This window comes from Corythoichthys intestinalis, chromosome 5 (genome assembly GCF_030265065.1).
Source record: "Corythoichthys intestinalis isolate RoL2023-P3 chromosome 5, ASM3026506v1, whole genome shotgun sequence".
In the NCBI taxonomy this organism is placed as follows: domain Eukaryota; kingdom Metazoa; phylum Chordata; class Actinopteri; order Syngnathiformes; family Syngnathidae; genus Corythoichthys; species Corythoichthys intestinalis.
The window spans coordinates 13,731,255-13,745,115 of NC_080399.1; the positions used below are offsets into that span (position 1 = coordinate 13,731,255).

The window sequence follows — 13,861 nt, forward strand, 5'->3', positions numbered from 1 at the left end:
CTAATGTCATGAATATTAATGAGCGGAAGTGACGTGTTGCTTGCGGTACGTCATTGACAATGGAAAACCAGACCCATACTGGTAAATATGAAATTTTTGGAATAAAAAAAAAACAACCTACTGTTTAGTTCAACTACAGTTCAACTAGATTATGATGATGATTTTCAATGACTACGTCAAAAAAGGGAGTCTTAAAAATACAACTCGCTTGTTTAATTAAAGAAAAAACAACACCTTTGTCATGTCTGTCTCAGCGGAAAGAATATTATTTGATCCCGTAAATAAAATAAAAAAATAAATAAAATTTAAAAAAAGACAAAACACAGAATTTCAAATTTTCTGTTGTGTAATAGGGGAGAAAAACGTAAATAAAAGCCAGTATTTCCAGGAAATGTCTGCTCAACATGAGGGCAGACATTTTATCAATGCCGGTATTCTAACATATCAGCATACCCATCGGATGAGCAAAGCTCATAGTTCTGTAGTAGCTTCTGCTATGCAGTTAGCATCGTGGGTTACGTTACGCTTAAATACGTTTAATTATTCATACAGTGCCCTCCATAATTATTGGCACCCCTGGTTAAGATGCGTTTTTTTAGCTTCTAATAATTTTTTTAATTCAAATAGTATGGGACCTAAATGGGGAAAAAAAGAGAAAAATCCAACCTTCAATAAAAGTGCATTTATTCAGTGGGGGGGAAATCCCACATAAAGAAATAATTATCTGACATCAAATAATGTCTGTCACAATTATTAGCACCCCTGGTGTTAATACTTTGTACAACCCCCTTTTGTCAACAAAACAGCACCTAATCTTCTCCTATAATGTTTCACAATTCTGGTGAACCATTTCTGTATAGATTTGGCCATGTGTTTAGGGTCATTGTCTTGCTGAAAGACCCAGTGACGACCCATCTTCAGCTTTCGGGCAGAGGGCAACAGATTTTGATTTAAAATGTCCTGTGTGCCATCTTAGGCACCCCCACAATTCGATTCGATTCAGGGTGCTACAATTCGATTATTGAACGGTGATCACGGTAATCATGATGATGATGATCACGGTTATTACGATTATTGATGCATGGTACATTACTAATTAGTAGCCAAACAAATGTATGTCCATTAGATATTAAAAATATCCTAATGATTCAACAGGAACGATGGAAACATGGCCATACAACAAAAAGCTGCCCTTAAACTGCTGTTTTTTGTTTTGTTTTGTTTTTTTTAATAAGAAAGTGCAAAAACATTAACCATTTTAAAGGCAGTCTATTTATTTCTCTCAACAATACAATGAAATTTACACAGGTGGAATGAACTCCACATTTTCTGGAAACAAAGTGTCTTTACAAATAAGACTTCTTTTAACCAATATACTTTGTTTTCACAGATTTCTGTACTATTTCGCATGTCTGTAGTGTTACCGCTGTACTTAATCATGGTTTTACACGTTCTGCATACGGAGTAACTTTTGTACACCAACAGACAACGCACAAATGGACATGGAAATACACTTAGAGAATTCACCAATTAGCTTAGCGCTCGACGCTAACTGTTAATATCTCAAAAACAACAACAATAAAGGCTAAATAGTACAAGAGGGTTCGTGTATTCACCTCTTATAGACGCACACGGGTCTTAGCAACACACTCAGGACAATTTTCAATTGACATGACTTGAAACTACTGCTGGACAACTGAAAGACAAGAAGCAACAACTATCTTCCCCTGTCGCTCTAAAAAACTTGCGCACAGAAGTGCGACTGCCAGGTCCTGCCTGTCTCATACACAAATTTATTTTCCAGTCTTTTGAAAAGGAGTAAATCTCTCACTCAGTAACCAGCAGCATCTGTCACAACATTGTGCGTGCGTCCGTTAAAGGTGTCCGGGCGGCAGACGTGTCTTGAATTTCGTTCCGCTACGAGCGGCTGTCATAAAGTAATTAGGGAAAATCATCGTTTTTGAACATTTATGAATCGTAATCGAATTGTCACGTGTCGAATCGCGATGCATCTAATAATCGATTTTTTGGCACTCCCTTCATGTACATACCTTGTAGTATTTCCTTGTAACAACAAAATCCGTGTCAGCCATTCTGCATTCGGCAAATATAATTTGTAATTTCATTTCATTTTGGTCACTCAAGTGGCCGGCGTATCAATCTGTACCTCACATCAAAACAGGCTAATAGGTTGTTATTATTTTGTCCACAAATGATCAACGACGTGATAAGAACAATCATACAATCTCATCTACGTCTCATCTACGCCGTGCTGAATACATTTTGGGAGATTCCGTGGGTTCCTTTGGCTTGATGTTGCACTTTTAACTTTGTCAACACACTGCTAACTTCAACCGCCAATATTTCGCTAAAGAAACTTGTCTATAACGAACGGGGAAAGGGGAAAGTGACGTATGCCTTAAAGCAGTCAGCGCATTTGTAATTTTTTTGTGTAGCAGGGTTCCTGCCACCCTCCTCAAAGTTACCATATTTTCCGCACTATAAGGCGCACCGGATTATAAGGTGCACCTTCAATGAATGACATATTTTAAAACTTTTTTCCATATATAAGGCGCATCGTATTATAAGGCGCATCGAATAAACGCTACAGTAGAGGCTGGGGTTATTTTATGCATCCATTAGACGGTGCTGCCCTAAAGGGAATGTCAACAAAACAGCAACACAACAGCAAGGTAAAACATGTAGTCCAACATTTATGTCACATAGTGGAGGGGAATTTTTTTATTTTCCACAGTCACCCTTATTGTGTTAGATGGGTTATAATTTTTCCACTGTTTTGCAATGTATGCACTGTATTTGACCAGAGCATGTATAAAGGCCAAAAACGCCTACGACTATTAGAGGCGTGCGAAGCGAAGTTTCTGATTCTTAGATTTTTCGCGATTCGGCCGTGGAAGATTCGAGAACGATTCACAAATATCCAAATTCCGATTATTGAATTATACCAGGTAAAGCGGAAATAAAACACGGTCAGCGTGGTCTTTGGGACTTAATGAGGAACGGACCGAGAGTAAATATCATGTTCAATTCATGCCACTAAATAAAAAAACAATCATACCTAACTGCGGCTGACAGCCGCTACAAACAACACCCAGTTGCTGGTTGCTACAAACATACGGCTACAGTAGATATCATATATATGCAGAACTAGATGCAAAATGTTAGACGACGTCGGTGTTAGAACATGTATTATTGAACAGAGATGCGAAATAACCCTAGGGAACCTAATTAACTTTTTATCTAAAATACTCCTAAATCGGCAGAATCTTGTCTTGAATTTATCTTTAAATGATGAAATAGTTTTAAAACTTTGACAAAAGTAGACAGAAGGGAAATTATGGAATAACGGGAGCAATTTTAACAACTGTAACAGTTGATTCACAACATTAAATAAATTGAATGTAGTTTAAAGGTGCTGATACAGAATGGGGACTGGAGTTTTTTTATTTACTGTTATTTTTGTATATTTGTTTACTGTTATATGTCAACTTGATACTGAAATAGTAGTTTGGTTTAGCTCAGTACTTCTCAAATAGTGGGGCGCGCCCCCCTGGGGGGGGCGCAGAGCAATGCCAAGGGGGGCGCATGTGTCCTCGGGGAACATGCTTTTTTCTTTTTTTGCCGGACTGGAATAAAGTGTACTTGCACATCCACTCAGTGGGTGGCAGTGGCGCTCTCATTTTCAGAGTGCGTGCAGTATTTTTGAACTAAGGAAGAGCACTCAGCACACAGAAAACAGATATGAAGAGCAGTGCGCCGCCGCCGCCGTTTTCGAAAGCCGTTTTCCGACCGGACTCACTCACGCAGCGACCCACTGTCTTGTCCGGTTCTCACGTCACCGCCCGAGAAGTGCCATTTTCGGCTTGGGATCGTCACGACGACCGCCCTCACCTACGGTTCTACCTCGGCCGCCGAGAATGCGCTTTTTTCGTGCCGTTTGCCTTTTAGCTTTGACTTTTAATACAGTGGGGTGATGAGGAAAGACTACTGTTTACTGTGTCTGAAAATAATTATAGCGGACTGCCAGAAGCCAAATCAATTAAGACGCCACTTAAAGACATTCGACCCCAACCTCATTGATAAGCCGCTTGATTGTTTTTCAGCGAAAACGTGCCGAATATTGCCAACAATAGTCCTGCTTTGTCAGTGTTATATCAGTAAACCAGTGAGCATTGTTAGCATGCTCATTGCAAAATGACTCCACACCATTGCAAAGGAGGTAATACTGAGTGTGAGCAGCAAAAATAAAAACTGTCCTTCTGTCCAAGGACACTCTTTTTTTCCTTTATTCATTTTTGTTTTTTCGGTCATATTTTTTTGGCATATTGTCCTCGTGAGTAAATGTTTCTAATCAATTTGAATTTGTTATTATTTACGGATTTTATTACATTTTATTTTTCTGTATCAAATGGTCAAAAATACCTTGAGTGTATTTTTACAGTTTGAATGTGACTTTTTTTTTTTTTAATTCAGGCAAATTGATGCACGTCAAGTCTTCTCTGTTACAAACAAAACAATGTTAATAAAGTTATACTTTATTATAAGTTGATCTGTTACTTTTTTTCTTTATTAGAAAAAAAGGACACAATGTTAGGCAGATGCGTATTTATAATAGTAATTTTATAGACGAATAATACTATTTACAGTGGCGGCGGAGAGTTTGGGGGGGCGCGAAACATTTACGTCTTGCTTGGGGGGGCGTAACAGAAAATAATTGAGAAGCACTGGTTTAGCCTGAGAGGATTTTTAAACAATTTTGGAACTAATGTACAAAACATTAACAAAAAAAAAAAAAGGAGGGGGGGTGCATCAATAATGGCTTTGTAATCGAATCGAATTGAATCGTAATCATAATCGAATCGTTAGGTGCCCAAAGATTCCCAGCTCTAACGACTATACCTGCTGCTTATGTTGAATCATCAAATATAAAACTATTTATTCAAATTTTGTGGGGATTTTTTTTGTCTATTTGGTCCCAAAATGCTGATGTATAATTGGTCAGTGAAGAAAACAACAGTTTGGACAAGAAGTTAAAGGTGTCCTGAAAAAAGGAACCAAACCAGGCCATTGTGAACAATTCTTTCGTTGAAATATAAATAAAGGCAAGATTTTGTATATTATGATGGGGAGTGTTATTTGTGGTTTTCTTATTATAGATAATGGTCCAATTTTGTAAGCCCGTTTTTGTTTGTAAATTTGTATAAATCCGTCAAAAAAAAAAAAAAAAAAATGTTGGGCCTCAATATTGATTCATATATAAATCGCGTCGGATTATAAGGCGCACTGTCGGCTTCTGAGAAAATTTAAGGTTTCTAGGTGCACCTTATACTGCGGAAAATACGGTAATTAGTGCCAGTTAGAGAGACCTCCTCAAGATATAAATGATGTGTCATTCAACTAGTTGTCAGTCGGCATATAATTACAAATGTTATGAAAATATTTTCTAAAGGTTGAAAAGTTACTTAGTGTTGCTTTAAGCCAGGGGTCCCCAAACTACGGCCCGTGGGCCGGACACGGCCCGCAGCCACATTTGGTCCGGCCCCCTGAACAAAAAAAAACGTTATTCATTTCCTGGCTTTTTTCTGTGAAGAACCCAGAGAGGGTTATTTGGTTATGATCTATTTAATTAATAGTGTTATATAATATCATATTTAGGGCTGTCAAAGTTATCACGTTAACGGGCGGTAATTATTTTTTTTCACTAATCATGTTAAAATATTTGACGCAATTAACGCACATGCCCCGCTCAAACAGATTAAAATGACAGCAGAGTGTCATGTCCACTTGTTACTTGTGTTTTTTGTCTCCCTCTGCTGGCGCTTGGGTGCGACTGATTTTATGCACCATGAGCATTGTGTAATCATTGACATCAACAATGGCGGGCTACTAGTTTATTTTTTGATTGAAAATTTTACAAATTTTATTAAAACGAAAACATTGAGGGGTTTTAATACAAAATTTCTATAACAGGTACTAAAATGTATCTTTTAAGAACTACAAGTCTTTCTATCCATGGATTGCTTTAACAAAATGTTAATGCCATCTTGTTGATTTATTGTTATAATAAACAAATACAGTACTTGTGTACAGTATGTTGAATGTATATATCCGCCTTGTGTCTCATCTTTCCATTCCAACAATAATATACAGAAAAATAAGGCATATTTTAGAGATGGTTTGAATTGCGATTAATTACAATTAATTAATTTTTAAGCTGTGATTAACTCGATTAAAAATTGTAATCGTTTGACAGCCCTAATTAGATTAGATTAGATTATTTTTATTTTATTTACTTTTGTTCCGTGAAGAATCCAGAAAGGGTTATTTGATCGTGGCTTTCTGAAAAACAATACATTTTTACATTTAGGCACTCCTGCAATCGTGACACTTTTCTGTTACAAACTGACCCCGGCCCCTCATCAGAGAAGGGATGGGTTATGTGGCCCTCACAGGAAAACGTTTGGGGACCCCTGCTTTAAGCCAATGTCTTTTATATGAATGTCATTTATTCTAGGTTTTGTCTTGCGCTTTAAATCTAAATGCATAGTTTTCCACAAGTGTGGTGCCTTCCTCCACTCATTCAAGGGAACATTCACATGGGTGGAAGCTGACCGGGGTTGGGGGCAATTGCAACGACCTAAACACACGGGAACTGTCGGTGATGCAGTAATGCGCTACAAATCGATATCAGCAGTTCCGCTCGGGTTTCGGCAACATTTAAGTCCGCATTCGAGCACTGACACGGTTCCGTTTCCTAGAATTTAACACATACACGTACAAATGGCCTACCTGTTCTTCCTCGGGCGATAAAGTAGCTGCCATGGTACCAATTCGGTGAGGTGAAGGAAGAAGAAGAAGAACCAGGCTTCTAGGTGTCGTTGACTGTTTGATACTGCTGTTCTTTTCCTCCACGGTTAATTAACTCGAATGTTCCATCTAGAACTCGCGAAAAAAACCGACAGGACGAAGCGGTTCTTGTGTTAGTTTCAGCAAGATCACCCAGAAAAAAACAAGGCCCGCTTATGGAGGTTCGGCTGCCTTCCGAACCGTCCCCTCCGCCAAGCCCAGCCCAGCCTTAGCCTAGCCTAGCCGCGCGGATCACTGTCGACTTCTTCCAGACATGAAGATTTTTTTTCCCCCTTTTTTTTGCCGGAGAGACGTGAACGTCTCCTTTATGCTGCCTGCAATGAGGCCAGCCAGTCAGCCGTTTCCTGCGCGCTACACTGCCTCCTATTGGCCGGCACTGGAAGTGCATTTACCGGCTCACATGATTACGTCTGACTACATTCATTCATAAAAATAGCAAGGCAAAGCAGGAATACAGAAACGTGACGTTGTGTAATTTACAGTTGTCCCGAAAAAAACGTAACGCGACCTGTTGTAAAATTAACTCCTGTGGGCAAAAACGCCAAATCAGCTTTTTCTTTTTTGGGGGGTTTAGTTATATTAATGGATTTCTTGTAATTGTTAAAACCTTCCGTTTCACAGACATTTTAAACCAGGGGTGAAAGTGGACCAGAACGGTCAGGAACGCAGTTCCTGTATAAGATTCAGGACCAGAACGCAGTCCCGGTATAAGATTCAGGACCGGAATGCTGTTCCAGTATAAGATTCAGAGCCGGAATGCTGTTCCAGTACACGGTGCTTTGATTCCGAAAATATGACGGCAACTGTCAAAACGCTATGTAAAAAAAATAAATAAAAAATGCCAAGCTGCCACACATTAATTTCGTCTCCAAGAAGAAAACAATCTACCAACATCAGATTTACATACAAAAGTGTTAACAAGAAGCACAATAAAGTGCTTGTGTAGCGTGACATGTGATCAGCAGAGATAGTTAGCTCTGATTGGTTCAAATGTGCATGTTTTCTGGAACAGCAAAAAAAAAAAAAAAAAGTTTTTGAAGGGCAATGCAACATATATGGATCAATTCTTTGTTGAGGAGGCTTATTTTTTCAGATTTAATTTTATTTGCTCTGATGGGGAGGTTCAGAACATCTTAGCTGTCAATGTGCACTTTGGACTTATATTTGTTCATTTATGTTAGGCTACTTATTCATTTCCTTATGATTAAAAAAAAAAGTCAATGTTTGCACGATCTTCAAACTATATTCCATTTCACTCTGGATAATATAAATCATTTGTACTTATTTTTCTGAATGTATGTTACTTATATTATCTTTATTATTTAAAAAAAAAAAAAAAAAAAAAAAGCAAATGTTTTCATTAACTTTAATTTTAATATACATCCTATGTTCTTAAGTAGTTAAAATTGAGATTTGGCATTTAGTATGTGAGGAAATGAGGGAAAATAAAAATTAGGAGATGAAGGTTGGGGTTATTGCTGTTTTTGTTAACTTTTATTTTGCAAATCATTGAAAAAAATACAATTTTGAATGAAAATCAGTTTTCCTATGTGTTATAGAAATAACTGTGCTAAAACAGTTTTTCTTTGCCTTTCAGTAGTTTAAGAGATTTGACCCCCCCCCCCCCCACACACACACACACACACAAAAAAATGAAAGAAAAAAATAAATACAATTTCTGGCTCCGTGGCGACCTTCACATCGGGGGATTTCCGGCAAGAAATTCTAGCCACTTCCACCACTGTTTTAAACCCTTTATAATATTTTTTTATCGTTACAAAAAATTAACCTGTCGTCCACAAACATTGACATCACATTTTGGGTCAAAATTTGGTATGGCCTTCATGACCCAAATATGACATCCTTTTATATGGATGCCAGGTCTCAATTATTTGTAGGGCTGTCAAAATTATCGCGTTGACGGGCGGTAATTAATTTTTGAAAATTAATCACGTTAAAATATTCGACGCATTTAACGCACATGCCCCGCTCAAACAGATTAAAATGACAGCACAGTGTAATGTCCACTTGTTACTTGTGTTTTTTGGTGTTTTGACGCCCTCTGCTGGCGCTTGGGTTGACGGATGGGTTTCAGCACCATGAGTGAGCATTGTGTAATTATTGACATCAACAATGGCGGCTACTAGTTTATTTTTTGATTGAAAATGTTACAAATTTTATTAAAACGAAAACATTAAGAGGGGTTTTAATGTAAAATTTCTATAACTTGTACTAACATTTATCTTTTAAGAACTAGAAGTCTTTCTATCCATGGATCGCTTTAAGAGAATGTTAATAATGTTAATGCCATCTTGTTGATTTATTGTTATAATAAACAAATACAGTACTTATGTACCGTATGTTGAATGTATATATCCGTCTTGTGTCTTATCTTTCCATTCCAACAATAATTTACAGAAAAATATGGCATATTTTATAGATGGTTTGAATGCGATTAATAACGATTCATTCATTTTTAAGCTGTAATTAACTCGATTAAAAATTTTAATCGTTTGACAGCCCAAATTATTTGATATTAATAAGACCAAACACAGTAAAATTGAAATAAACTACAACCCCTAGCAAAAAGTATGGAATCACCAGTCTCGGACAAGCACTCACTCAGACATTTTATTATGTAGAACAAACTCCGATAAAAAGCTTGAAAAAAATTAATCAGTTCAAAAGTGCAATTCTTTAGCATTCAGAAACACTAAAAGAAATGAATAAAAACATTTTGGTGGTCAGTAAATGTTACTTTTATAGAGCAAGTGCAAGGAAATAAATAAAGAATCACTCCATTCTGAGGAAAAATATATAGAATCATGAGAAACAAACAAAGAAATAACAATCAAAACACATCTCTAGTATTTCGTTGCACCACCTCTGGCTTTTATGACAGCTTGCAGTCTCTAGGGCAGGGGTGCTCAAAGTTTTTTGCTCCAAGATCTACTTTTAAATGAGACAACCTCCCGCGATCTACCTTAAGAGAGGAGTGTGAACTAAAAAAAAGAAAAAAATTTAAATGTACAGTTACAGTAATTATGCTTTGTGAGCAACATATGAGGTTATGTTGCTCACAAAACACAAATAACTGTGTACATTTAAAAAAATATAAATAAAAAATGGACGGTAAATTATGTTTGCTCACATAACATGATTAACTATGTACATTAAAAAAAATATATATATATATATTTTATTTTTTATTTTTATTTTTTTTGATGCTGCGAGCTACCCACACTAGCGTTGCGATCGACTGGTCGATCGCGATCGACGTAATGCCCACCCCTGCTCTAGTGCATGGACTTGAGTGACACACAGTATTCTTCATCAATTTGGTGCCAACTTTCTTAGATTGCAGTTGCCAGATCATCCTTGCAGGTCAGAGCCTTGCTGTGGACCTTTTTTTTTTCCAATTTCCACCACAGGTTTTCAATAGGGTTGAGATCTGGCCTATTTGTAGGCCAGGACATTGACCGGATGCGTCTTTCTCCAAGGAATGCTATAACAGTTTTAGCTCTGTGGCACAGTGCACTGTCATCTTGGAAAATGATTTCATTATCCCCAAACATATTTTCAATTGAAGGGATAGGAAAGCTGTCAAAATTTCAATGTAAACTTGTGCATTTATTGAAGATTTAAGCACAGCCATCTCCCCAGTGCCTTTGCCTGACATGCAGCCCCATATCATCAAGGACAGAGGGAAATTTGATGTTTTCTTCAGGCAGTCATCTTTGTAAATCTCACTGGAATGGCACCAAACAAAAGTTCCAGCATCATCACCCTGTCCAATGCAGATTCTTGACTCATCACTGAAAATAACCTTCATCCAGTCATTCACAGTCCATGATTGCCTCTCCTTAGCCCATTGCAGTCTTGTTCTTTTCTGTTTAAGTGTCAATGACGGTTTCCTTTTAGCTTTCCTGCATGAAAATCCCATTTCATTTAGGCGATTTTACACAGTCCTGTCACATACCTTGACTCCAGCTTCCTCCCATTTCTTCTTCATTTGTCTTGTTGTGCATCTTCTGTTTTCAAGACATATGGCCTTTAGTTGTTTGTCATGACATTTGGATGTCTTCCTTGGTCTACCAGTGCGCTTAACTTTAACAAACTTGCCATGCTGTTTGTACTTGGTCCAGATTTTTGATACAGCTGACTGTGAACAGCCCACATCTTTGGCAACCATATGTGTAGTGTTACCTTCTTCAAGAAGTTTGATAATCCTCTCCTTGGTCTCAGGAGACATCTCTCTTGTTGGAGCCATGATTCGTGTGAATCCACTTGGTCCAGCAGCCCTCCAATGTGTGATAACAGAACTGTTTTTAACTGCTGACTAACGAGCAGATCTAATCTGAGGCAGCGGCCTAATTAAGGAAAGGAAATTGACTGGGTGTGTCTGTATTTTCTACTCAAAATGGAATATTTTTTCTTCAGAATGGAGTGAATCTATATTTATTTCCCTGCACTTGCTCTATAAAAGTAACATTTATTGACCACCACAATATATTTTATTCATTTCTTTTAGTGTTTCTGAATGCAAAGGAGTTGCCCTTTTGAACTAATTCATTATTTTTACAAGTTTTTTTTATTTTATTTGAGTTTGTTCTACATAATAAAATGTCTGAGTGAGTGCTTGTCCTAGACTGGTGATTCCATACTTTTTGCTAAGGGTTGTAGAAACTGATTTGAGGACATTTGGGGAGCACGTCCTGTTGATATCAGGTCACATCTGGTTGATAGCAGGTCACTTCCTGTTGATTTGGGGAAATTCGTTGACACGTCCTGTTGATATCATAGGTCACTTCCTATTGATTTGGGGACCTTTCGGGGACACGTCCTGTTAATATCATATCATTTCCTATTTATGTGGGGACATTTCGGGGACCCGTCGTGTTGCATGGTTGTCAATGGCAGGGACTTACACGGGTGCCAGTTGAATGGGCTGTACTGGGAAGTTCTTGGTCAAAAATCACAACCACACCGGTTTTTCTGCAATTGAAAATGAATGAAAATTTGGACGTACATGGCTGTCAATGGCATCAACTTTCTTGGGCGCCATTTAAATGTCATTGGGCTGTCATGGTAAATGGTAAAAAATCCCAAGGACCTATGTTTTCCTTCCATTGAAAATAAATGGGAAATTTAGACGTACATGGCTCTCAATGATATCACATTAGAAATGAGTGGAACAGTTTTTGGTGAATTTTGAGGGAACCGTAGGTTTTTGGCAACTTACTGGACTGTCTCAGAAAATTAGAATACACAATATTCTAATTTTCTGAGACAGTCCTGTATATTGTTCTATGTAAAGGACGTCAGCCAAGGTCGGCCCCCCACATTTTTACCACGCCAAATCTGGTCCCCTTTGCAAAAAGTTTGGACACCCCTGCTTTAAATGGTGGATTAATATACAGGACTGTCTCAGAAAATTAGAATATTGTGTATTCTAATTTTCTGAGACAGTCCAGTATGTATACAACTTTTATGCCTGTCCTGGAATTTTTTTAATGTATAAATTATGCGATTTGGTCTAAAATTGGAGGACAAGTAGCGTTTTTAAATAAACCCCCCCCACCCCCTTTTTTTTTTTTTTTTTTTTAAAAGAACCTGGGTTTACGGTCCAATGGAAACATTTTTTTTGAGGGGGGGGGGCATTCGAAAAATTCCCTGCTTCACCCAAAAATTCCGGTCATTTGATATTTATCGATATGATATCGCTAGCCTTGTATTGCAAATCACATTGTATCGTGAGGTACCCAGAGGTTCCCACCCCGAGTGTGCATGTTCTCCCTGTGCCTGTGTTTTCCCATGGTACTCCAGTTTCCTCCCATATCCTAAAAACATGTACGCTAGGTTGATTGAACACTAAATTGTCCGTAAAATTGTTTGAAAGTGAGCGTGAATGCTTTGTCTCTTTTTGCCCTGCAATTGGCTGGCAATCAGTTCAGCTTTTACCCAGCCTGCTTCCCACAATCAACTGTGATAGGCTCCGACACCCCCGTGAACCTTGTGAGGCAGAGTGGTACAGAAAATCAATGTATATATATAACTAAAATGTGATGAATGAGTGTGTACACTTTTTGTTTCCACTTTAGCTTTCTGGCATTCCCTAGACACACAAAAATCTAACATTCAAATGACTGGAAGTTGGGCAACAAAGATAAGGGGCAATGAAGTGTGGCTAACAGAGTGCTTAAGAAAATCTACAGCTATAACATTCCAAATTGCAAGGCTTATTTTGGCATCACTCACACACATTTCCCATAGATTAGGATAGTCAGTTCTTACACCATTTGATGCCTATCCTGTGAGGTCAAGTTCCGACCAGGTTTGAGTCTGTGCGTGAGCGATGGCGTGGGAGAGTTCTCAGTGAAAGTACATGTGAGTGCAACATTTCCTGGAAAGCGGTGTGCTGCTGACTAATACCTGGATTCCTGCAGTATGTACAGTACTAGCAGAGTCAAGATTCTAAGAAAAGTAGTTGACAATGCGGGAAATGTGTGGGTTGTTATGCAGCGCGCGTCAATATTTTGACAATTTCCCATACCATCAAACCTCAATAAGTGAATAAATTTACTTTTGGTGTGACTTGTTGTGAATAGCTAACCCAATAGCTATTGGCATTGGGTTAGCTAGCTTGATAGCACGTACAGTGAGGACCGCAGAAACTAATGATAGAAAAAAACATTTATTTAGGAATAGAAACAATAAAACAAAATGTTTTTGAATGAAAAACAATTCTACAAATGGATAAGAACGTTTCATTATTAATACTAATGAAATGACAGATTGCATTTGAAATTACAAGTATGTTTTATTTTTTTTTTCGTTAACATGCGTCATGCAGTATAAAAATTAGCTGTATCTTTATTTTAATTATTGGTAACTAGGGTTGTTGCCTAAAATTGTATGATTTACATTAAGTACTGTTGAATATGAGGAGCCCATGGTCTGGAAGCTTTTTGTA

The 13,861-nt window shown here is 37.8% G+C and overlaps 1 protein-coding gene across 1 annotated transcript in view; it reads right to left on the reverse strand.

Moving 5' to 3' along the window:
- The window catches only part of ptpn9a (protein tyrosine phosphatase non-receptor type 9a), a 51,852-nt gene extending 44,610 nt beyond the window's left edge, over window positions 1-7,242 (reverse strand). The window contains exon 1 of the mRNA XM_057835798.1: window positions 6,811-7,242. Within this exon, the coding sequence (XP_057691781.1) occupies window positions 6,811-6,843 (33 nt within the window). The 5' untranslated portion in view covers window positions 6,844-7,242. The remainder of the gene's footprint in view (window positions 1-6,810) is intronic.
- Between the last annotated feature and the right edge of the window lie 6,619 nt (window positions 7,243-13,861).